We start from the raw sequence: 11,017 nt of genomic DNA, 5'->3' as shown, positions 1-11,017 counted from the left end.
TTCAAAAGTTTACTTGCATTTGATAAGAAGCTGCGTGGGCGAAAATTACATGTAAACAATTTTAAGGCTATTTTGGCTATGCTCATCGCTGGTCTGGTTACTGGTATAGGGCTATAGCCAAGCCGTTAAAATTAGACCACAGATTGCCTCGATTTCGCCAGGTGGGCTAAAAGCAGACTACACGTAGCCCGTCCAATTTAGAGCTAAATCGTGGCTACATATAGACCATGTCATAAAATGACACTTATATCTTTGTAGATATTATTGACACTGCGAACATGATGGGATATCAACCATCTCATGCGCTGCCTGGCCAAAAACTACAGTGAATCAGGTTGGACTATAAGTGGGCTATATAGCCGCTCGGACTACGAGCTAAATCGTGGCTACGCACAGGCTACGTATTGAACATGTCAAAGAAATGAAACCAAACACCTTGTAAACGCTGTTACTTTGCTTAAATTATGGAATATCATACATCTCAAGTTATTTTGCTAAAAAACGACGTGAAACCAAATTCAAGGTTATTTGAGCTAGAAGTGGGTTACACATAGCCGGACTATATCGGGTCTATACTTAACCGAGACGTTGAAATGACGGCTAGTGCTTGCTGGGAATTAGCCTATTTATTTATGCTTGCAGCTTTAAATCTGTCATTGATGGCCAATTTAAGCATGTGTGTACAACAAGGTACATATTTGCAGTTCACATCTTTGTTTGCAGCTACCATATTAATAGCATTGTCAGGCATGCAAGTGACCAATTTACCATCCAGGCCCTGTTGTTCTACAGATGTTATCAAATGACCTGCCAGGCTGGCAGAGGAGTGTCGCTCTTCCAATGCTCAGGTTTGCAGGACATAAGTATTCACCTTACCGTCAGCAATAAAATGACACCTTATAGTTACATAGGACTCTGTAGTTAATGCTGTCCAACTGTCAAACAAAATGGAGACTAGGGCTGAAATGATTATTCGACTTTATCAACAATGTTGACAATAAAAAAAAAAAGAAAAGAAAAAAAAAGAAAGTTGTCAACAAATATTTTTGTTGTCGAGTACTTGCTTGATCTTATATAACCCATGTAAGGGCCTGCAATAACGTGGCTTGACTAGTGGGGTGCTGCAGCTCAAGACCGTAATTCACCTCGCCAGTGGTAAGAAAATGGCAGTTCAGAAAGCATCTGTTCATAGCGAAGTGGATATGTTTGTACAAGCACTGCAATCGGCAATCCAGTAACGACACTTTTATTTATATAGTACTCTAATACATTGATTTAAATCAAGCGGCTTTACAAAATGAAACATGGAAAAAACAATGTCTCTTTCAGTTAAGGTGCTTTCACACTTGGTCTGAACCTGAGTTTGATTGCTCCCCCTGCCCTCGCTGGACTGCATTTATATTATTTTATTTTGGTCCGAACCTCGATTCGCTTGTGTCATCATGCCAGCAGCTGTTTACCCTGTTGCATAGTAATGACGGCGCAGCAAAATGCATAGCATTGCTCTTTCCACTTTTTATGTTTATGTTTTTGAACTGTTGGTGTTGTTTCCAAAGCTTCAGTACATAACGGCACTTACGTCAGTCTTATGAATGTACTACAAATGCTCTAAAGAATGCTGAAGGCGAACAGAAATGTACAGGTGCATCTCGTAATACACGAGTTTCACAATTTGAGTTGAATTACTGAAATAAATGAACTTTTCCACGACATTCTAATTTATTGAGATGCACCTGTATATTAGCTCTCTGCTTGCAGCGTCTCAGTCACGCTCGTCAGGAAAGTGAGTGAAACACGCACAATACATATTTTATTTATTTTTTTCCAAATAAAACGTCATTAATAGCGGTTCACTTCTGCGATTTGGTACTGTTGCGTTCATATCAGCAGCAAACCGTATTGGAGTTCACTTGAACCGTACCCCAGACCACCCCTTTTAAGCAGACTTGGGTATGGTTCGTGGGTGTGCACCCAAGTTCAGAAGACAGCGTTCATATCATCCAAAAGTACCGAACTCTTGACGTCAATCGAACCCGAAATGCTGGTGTGAAAGCACACTTAGAATTACAATTTGACTTTGTTATTAAGCAGCTGACCAGTGTTGAGCTAGCTAATGTTAAATCTTTTTATTAGTGAATGCAAAAAAACAACAACTAATTACATTAAAGTGATTGTTTGGTTTGCAGAGATTAAAGCTTGCTAATCTAGCTCAGGACTGTTTTGATTTTTATAACAATTTAAGGTGTTTTACGAGAGCTAATGTTGTGAATAAAATTTATCGAAAAATAAAATGTCTTATAACTTGCCATTTTTGTTCCATATCCATATGACTTACAAAAGATGTTAGGCAGAATGAGTTACTTTTTTAATACAGTTTAAATGGTTGTGGTTTTTCATACAATTAAATATTTATTTATATTGTAAAAAATAATTGTATAGTAATTGTAGTTATCTAATATTAATATAATTGTTTAGCTAAAGTGATTAAATTGTTAAAGTTAGAATATGTATAATAATATTTTAACTAATTGTAAAAGCTGAATAATTGATCAAAGCTTACTCATAAATCTGTGAAAAAATCTAATATAGTCAACTAATCATCTATTATCAAAATAAACGTTTGTTGCAGACCTGATGGACACAAAGTCTACTGTCTCTAAAGTAGTTTAGAAACCATGCTTTCAAGCTGAAGCTCTGGTTTTGGGAATGTCTTAATCTTCCGTGATGGAATATTGCAATAATTGACTATTCGTGCACACCCCTTGTTTATTTGTCCACAAAACGAGTCAAGTTCCAGGGTTTTTTTGCATTTCGCCAAAATCAAAACCACACAAGGGAACATCACAGTCCCTTTTCTTTTTTCACTTTTTTTCCATATAGAACAGATTTACACAAATTTCTCATTTTTACTGCTTAGACAGCCAAGTTTTATTTAAGCCCAACTTGCCAGTACTGAATTACCCCTTTAAATCTTGCAGTGTAAGTGCAATAGACATGTCACATGATCTATCATGTATGGTATTTCTTTGAATTTAAAAGCATTAATCACAAAATTAAAACATTGTAATGTGCAGGATATTTATCAAACAATGATGACATGAGCACAAATCTGTTGTAGCAGAGAGTGTTGTGCTGTCAAACCAAACTGCATAAGTACAGCCCCTTATCTGAGAAGAGTGCACAAAATCTCCCAAGCAGCTTTTATTTAAAAAAAATGTTTGTCACTTGTTTAAGATGATGCTGATTCTCTTTCTCTTTTGTTTCTAGGCCAGAAGACATGTCTTCATCTGCATGGTGTGTTCCCATACATCTATGTGCCGTATGATGGGTTTGGACAGGATGCAGACCGTTACCTTCAGCAGTTGGCCTACAGTATCGACAGAGCCCTGAATGTCAGCATGGGAAACCCCTCTTCTAATGTGCAGCACATCTTTAAAGTGGTTCTGGTGTCTGGCATGTATGTGTAAAAGGCACACAAGTGCACACTAGTGTTTTCTTGGACCACTACTAATTTTAACTAATTTGATTTAGGTTTTTATTACATAAGAGATTTATATATCTGCACAAGCCTGCCTGCACAAACACAGATCAACACCTACTTCATCATTGCCTCTTAGCCCACCCACTGGTGCATTAATGTGTTCAGGCAGAAGAAATACGGGACAGGATCACTGCACTAAAAACATGACCTTTTAAATCTTGTGTTACGAAAGTGGCTGTTTATTTTCAACCATATGAATGTTTCAGAGCATTATTTGTTTGTTCGGTGTATTTCACCATGGATTCTTTGGTAAACCAGTAGAAATTTGGTTTGGTTTGCAGGCTTTGCAAATTTTCTTATGGAACGATATGGACCCAACAATAATGTTGCAACATGTAAGCAACCAGTGACTAAATTATCAGCTTCACATTGTTCCTTTTACTAGTATATTTTATATAAATTGATTAAATTATATACAGAAGCGAGCAAAGAGTGCTCCCTTTTTTTAAATCAGATGTCAATCAAAAAGTGCCAGCTCAGAGTTGCACTTTCACCAAAACTTCCTCTATAGTTGATTGTCTACACTGCTCAGTGAAACTTGATAATATGAAATAATATTAATAAAAAGCATATATCTAAATAGAATGCTATATTCAACACTTCATAAGTAGTTAATCTTGGCAACTTTAGTGTTAAGTTCATGGCAAAAGTTTTCAAAACAGTTCCACATATAAAATTGAATTCAGTATGTAGTGTAACACTTTTCACAATTGTTTTCAATGGTACAATCAGGAAGTAGTCTGTTAATTATTCAGAGATGAGTGTGTCAAAATATTATCCATGTGGCAGTAGTATACTGCTATGAGACAGATCATGCATGGGACTCATCATTATTTCAGTTAAGTAGATATAATGAATATGTTAGGCAATGATTACATCTTATGATCATAATTACAATATAAAGATAGTATTTGATTGCGTTTTGTGAATGCTTGGCTGGAAGACATGGCTCTTTAACTTAGATTTAGAGAGTATGTCTGACCCCCAGATATTTTTAGGAAGGCTATTCCAGTGTTTGAGCCAAATGCAAAATGTTCTGCCACCATTAGTAAACTTTGTTTTTAGTACTATAAAAAGTCCAGAGTTTTGTGACCTTAAAGAACATGATGTGTTGTAGCATGATAGAGGATCAGTTAAATATTAAGAAACTAGACCGTTTAGGGCTTTCCTGCAAAAAGGAGCATAATTAAGCAGATACAACTTTTTGTAATATTATAGACATAAGTAGGATTTGAGTTGGGTCTGTAATTTGCCAATTCACTATAGCAGTTGTTCTCAATTCCAGTCCTCACGTACCACCGCTCTGCACATTTTGTATGCATCTCTCATCACTTCAGACGTTTCTTCTATTTGACCTTAAGTTCCCTGTGAAGTGGACATCACAGGATATTCCACCATGAACATATGGAACATTGTTTGAAGGGCACATATACGGTCCATTCAAAGGGGATTAAAGTGTGCGAGACATTAATTTAAATTGTATTTATTGACAGAGGTATATTGTCACATTTCACACTTCTCTAGTAAGTTTTGTCTGTGTGTGAAGATACTGCAGGCCGTAGCATAGCACAAATCCATGAATGAATGTTTCAAAGTGAAGTAAACTTCAATGGATTTCATGTGCCCAGGGAGTAGAGAGCAAAGAACGCGGTGTAGGGATCATGTCAATAGGAAAACAGTTCACGCATTAGCTCTCTTCTAACAAGCTGGTTATCTGAATCAGGTGTGTTAAATAAGAGAGACATGCAAAATATGCAGAACGGTTTTATGTGAGGACTGTAATTGAGAACTACTGCACTATAGGATCTAGAGCAGGGGTTCTCAAATCTGGCCTGTGAGATCCATTGTCCTGCAGAGTTCAGCTCCAACCCTAATCAAACACACCTGAACAAGCTAATCAAGGTCTTTAGGATCACTATGGCTGCGTTCCAGTTCATTTTTTTTATGCCCTTCACTCGCAAACTTCCCTCCGTCTTGTTTACTTGGATGTACGTCATTGATTATGTTGCATGAGTGCCCACTTCTGGCAGAACCCTTGCAAAACGCGATCTGCGATGACGTCACAATCTTGTTGCGTTGTGGTCTGTGGAGTGGCCTGAAGTGTGCATATGAAGCAGACTTGCTCCCTCTGTGAGATTCCTTTCAGTAGTTTAGTGGTAGGGATCTAGTGTACATGTCGTTAGTTTTGATGTAGTGTAAGTTTTGTAAGCTCTTCCTGTCCTGTGGGAGTAAAGGACTGCAATTTTTCTTGGGGGAGGACATTGGATGCTAAAAACTGAAAGGCTGCTTTTTATTGTAAAACGTCTGATTGTCTGTTAATTTTTCCACTGTACTGAATAATAATCTACAGTTGTTTTGATAACTATATAATTATCAGAGGTGCTCAGCCTTGCCAGGTGCGTAGAGCCCTGTCTGTATCTAGGCTTATTGCCATTTCAAGTAATTAAAAAACAACAACTTTGTTTTCCATTCGCACTTAAAGTTTGGATATGTTGTCTTGAGAGCATATGCAAAGAATATTCCCAATTATAGAAGTGAGCACCTGGCCATTTAAACGGTGTTCTAAAATCAATGTAGAAAATTGCTGTCTCCCAATTCATAAGCTGCATACATCGAAAGATGCAGACTTCATAGGCAACACTTTCGAAGTCTGCAAAGGTTGTACCAAGCATTGTTAAATGGATGGTCTAGCCTACAGAGGACTGATCCTAGCAATTGTGAAAGCTACTGTCGAAGAATGGCAGTAATGTGTGTATTATTTTGAAAGTGATTAGCTGTCTGAAAACTAAACGGGGTTCATGACATGCCTAAATATGTTCACATTGGTCCATTTATGTACGTACATAAAAAAAAATCAATATATAAAATCGCATCCTCCTTAGTAAGATATGTCAGCATTTAAACAGCTTTTTTTTTTTTCATTTTATTTATATTGTTAGATATTTAAGCAAATTCAGACACAGTACAGACCCAGTACTTTAATACCGGATTACACTTTAAAATTTTCTTTCACAAAAATCCTGTTGTCACTGATCCGCAATTATTCTCTGGTTGTAATGGATCCATTAGTTGTATTTTTCATTGCCCAGGAAATGAAGGATGCATTTGAAGGTTTCTTCGATGTGGGAAAGCTTTCGTCACGATGCTGTGATGCATCCAGTCATCGACTGCAGCCTCTGAATTGGGACACAGCTTTTGATGTAAAAATTCTGCTAACATAAGTGCACCTTGGGACGTTGGGAATAAAAATGGAAACAATGGAAAAAAAACAAAAAACTTTAAGGTTAATATTGCGAATTTGCGATTTTAGTTTTTTTTTTTTTGTGTATAATTTATTTAAATTATTTATTTATATTGAAAGCTATGGCAGTGCCAAGTATTTTGGACTTGGAGGCAATCATTGTGGTTCCTAGCTCAAACATACGGCTCCATTACAGCACTGGCCATCTTGAGCATTAAGACACATTGCACACATGATAAATACGATTCAAAGAAGTACGCCAGTCACAGAAGAGTGCGTTTACTATGGAGATATAATTGTTGCTTAATTCCAAATAAATAGATTACGATCCATAAATAAATGTAAATAGATTAACAAACATTAAACATATTGACAAATAAATAGAATGACATCCACAAATAAATCTTAAAATTTCACAAACATTAATTCAATTCACAAATAAATAGAGATTTGCAAATAAAAAAACATATTCACAAATATATATTTATGTCACAACCACAACTTTGCCTGGCATTTATTTTTGAATCACATCCTGTGCATTTGTAGCAAGGTCAATTCCGACTTTGCTATGACAATCTGGGGCTTCTGAATCAGCGACTGTAAGTATGTTTTTTATTAGTTTAATTATTTGCTATTGACTGTTCAAATGCTCACCTAGCTCGACGGTGGTGACAGCAGCAGCAATCCACCTGTCACTCAAGTGGCCACGCCCTTAATTATGCAGAACTTTAAGACTTAATATAATTTAAACGGATGAGTTATAAAAAAATTCACCCTCCTCACAGTTGTCATGAAGGGCAAAATTACCTATATAGACCAAAATAATTGTTTGAACCAGACTGTAAACACAGACTGCGCTTGTCAAAGGAGGGGGCTTTGTTGAAAACGACGTGTTTGAGAGAGGCGGGGCATAGAGGACGTACAATAATGTACAGTATTTGAAAAATAATGTGTTTTTTGAACATTAAAGCATGTCAACATATTCTGTTACACCAAACAAAATAGCATCATATGACCCCTTTAAACATCTTTTACTGTACCCATTTTATGGCCCTTATATTCCCTATTTGAGCCAATGCAGATGAATGAAGTTATCTCAGGACGAGACCGCCCTGATTGTAAAGCAAAGCGTGATTGGCTATAGCGAGATCGTGCTACGATTGGTCCGCGAAATGTGGTTGTTATCTGATTGGCTTGAGTAGACGGTGGGTGGAGTCCACGTATTTGTGGATTGTCAGCACGTCTTGACGGAAGAAATGTTTCACAATTCGCAAATGGACAGGACGCTATTCACAAATGCGTGCAGCTATCTACAAATGCACAGGACGCGATTCACAAATAAATGCCAGGCAAAGTTGTGGTTGTGACATAAATATATATTTGTGAATATGTTTTTTATTTGCAAATCTCATTTTATTTATTTGTGAATTTAATTAATGTTTGTGAAACTTTAAGTTTTATTTGTGGATCTCATTCTATTTATTTGTCAATATGTTTAATTTTTGTTAATCTCTTTACATTTATTTGTTGATCATAATCTATTTATTTGGAATTAAGCAACAATTCTATCTCCATAGTTTACTTGTGTTTCTGAGGTATTGCTTGATTCAGTTGAACAGTCAAACACATTTATTTCTAGAGCACATTTTAACAACAACATGTTGACATGTTTAAATTCAATTCAGGCTGTATTCAGTCTTAAAGTCCCTTTAATTTTTTTTCACATATTGTTGCAGCCTTATTCTATGCTGTTTTTCCCCACAATCTATACTTTCCATAATGCAAAGTTAAATCTGGTTTTGCATTAAGTTTATTGAAAAGGAAAAAAAAAAAAAAACTGAAATCACATTGATAGTATTCAGACCCTTTGCTGTGACATTTGAAAATTTAGCTCTGGTGCTTCATTTCTTTGGATCATCTTTGTTTCTACACACTGAGCAAATTCAATTGATTGGACTTGATTTGGAAAGATAAACCTTTCTATGCAAGTTCTAACATCTGAAAATGCATATCAGATCAAAAATTAGGCTAAAGGTCAAAATAACTTCTTCAGAGCTCAGAAAAAGGATTGTGTCGAGGCACAGATCTGGGGAAAGCTACAAAAAAAAAACTGATACACTGAAGGATCCAAAGAACTCATTGGCCTCCATAATTAAGCGACTGCTTAGACCTGTCTTAAGTCAGTCATCTCTTTTTTCCCCCTTTAAGACTGGTCTTTAAGTCAGTTAAGTAAAAGGTAGATTGATCGGATTTGAATCTTAAAATTAAGCAGCCATGGCTTGTTTGTATGGGCAAGTAGGGCAGTGTTGTGTTGTGCAGTTAATAAAGCTCCCCTCTCAATACACTCTATTTAGCACTCTTTGTGATTTTTAAATAGATAAAGCAATTGTTTCACTTAGACACTATTATGGCAGTATTTGAAAAATAATGGTATATCACCTAGCACTACAGTAGCACCCAAAAGTATGTGATGAAGTGCATCATAGTATTTGCCTTTTTATTAAGACAGGACAGTTAAACAAAACGGAAACTGGGTAGTGAGAAGGAGAATTGGAGATTTAAATGAGAGTGGGTTATCATTAGTTACCATTCCCTTTTTAGGGGTTTTCTTGCTGTTGCCTTTCCAGTTCACCTGTTGTTACATTTCATTTGCACCAAAGCAGGTGAAACTGATTCACTGTCACTAATGCTTTGTAACCGGACAGAATGATATCCCTGATTGTTTAATTGACTTGGTGTTATACTGTGATTTAAGTGTTCTCTTATTCATTTAGTCATTTATTTATTTGCTTTATGATTGTTTGTATTAATAAGAATTCCAAAGACAGAGCTCTGCACATGCATTCATACTATGTAATTGCAGAGTTCTACAACTGTTGTATAGAACAAGTGCACATGAAATCACACTACCCACAGCTAGTTAAAAAATGTTGTTTGGTGCCAGAATTAATCAGCTCGTCTGTGCTACCCCTAGTGCAAAGACACAAATTTGATTTCTCTCTTCTGTTGAAACATTTGTACATAGATCTGACCATCTTATCTCTCCTTAGGCCTTTCTATGGATACCATATGAAGGAAAAAACCTTTATGAAGATTTACCTGTACAACCCACAGATGGTCAAAAGGTGAGTCCTAGCAATCTGGTAGTTGTTGTTTCTTTTTATGAATAAGTGTGTTTGTAACTGTACGTACTGTGTGAGTGTGTCAAGGGATGTCAAAAAGTACTGGTACTTCTTTGGGTGCTGATAACCTCGTGGCTCGTGGGCAGCGCCGCTGTGTTTCACATGTAGCGCCGCTGTGCTCCGGGTGTCCCGAGTTCAAGTTCCGGCTCGCAGACCTTTCCTGATCCCTTCCCCCCCTCTCTCACTCCCACTTCACTTCCTGTCAACTTACTATCCTATCCAAAATAAAGGCATAAAAACACCAAAAAATAAATCTTAAAAAAAAAGAAAGAAGTACTGGTACTTCTGGCTCAAGTTGATGCTATGACTTGTAAAGGTCTTGCAGTCTTGAAATGCGATTCCATTTTTTTTTTATGATTTAAAGGATAACAATTTGGTTACAAAAACAAATTTCAGTTCATCAATTTGTCTTGTCTATCCATTTTTTTCCTGGAGTTTTCACTGCCAACATTTAATTTTAAAATGTAATCATAAAATGTCTTTTAAAAAAATTGCAGATTAATCATGAAAGTCATTTAAACTAACTAAATATAGCTTCACATACAAGCAACATTACAAGTAGTAAACCTGCCTTCAAATAAGTGTCGGTGCCAATAGCCTTGCTGTTAGTGCGCCGACAACTGCGCTTGCGGCGAACCGAGTTCAATTCCCATCTTGTGATCCTTTGCCCCTCTCTCCGCCCAATGCTTTCCTGTCACTTCTTTACTGTCCTATCACATTAAAGGCATTAAAAATCCCATAAATATAACTTTAAAAAGTAAATTAGTGTTATTATAGTGGTATTGATTATTGTTATTATTGACATTATAGACAGCGATATGTATAAGAGACTGCATTCACACTGCACAGATCTGTTTTAACATCAGATGTTTGATCCCCTCTGTATATATAACTGTTTACATTAATTTTGCATCATACAGAGAGCATTAAGGACAGCACATTGATGCAACATCAAGAAAAATCATTTTTTTGGTAGTAGAATTACAGGTGCATCTCAATAAATTAGAATGTTGTGGAAAAGTTCATTTATTTCAGTAATTCAACTCAAATTGT

At 36.3% G+C, this 11,017-nt stretch overlaps 1 protein-coding gene across 1 annotated transcript in view; it reads left to right on the top strand.

Annotated features, from left to right (window-relative positions):
- The window catches only part of LOC107675651 (DNA polymerase zeta catalytic subunit-like), an 88,578-nt gene that overhangs the window by 38,869 nt on the left and 38,692 nt on the right, over positions 1-11,017 (top strand). Inside the window, exons 2-3 of the mRNA XM_016470059.1 lie at positions 3,268-3,457; positions 9,833-9,907. Coding sequence (XP_016325545.1) covers positions 3,268-3,457; positions 9,833-9,907 — 265 coding nt within the window. The remainder of the gene's footprint in view (positions 1-3,267; positions 3,458-9,832; positions 9,908-11,017) is intronic.

Source organism: Sinocyclocheilus anshuiensis, unplaced genomic scaffold (assembly GCF_001515605.1).
Source record: "Sinocyclocheilus anshuiensis isolate Anshui unplaced genomic scaffold, SAMN03320099.WGS_v1.1 scaffold2242, whole genome shotgun sequence".
NCBI lineage: Eukaryota > Metazoa > Chordata > Actinopteri > Cypriniformes > Cyprinidae > Sinocyclocheilus > Sinocyclocheilus anshuiensis.
The sequence above is the reverse complement of the archived record's forward strand: the minus strand, read 5'-3'. Positions and strand labels throughout refer to the sequence as shown.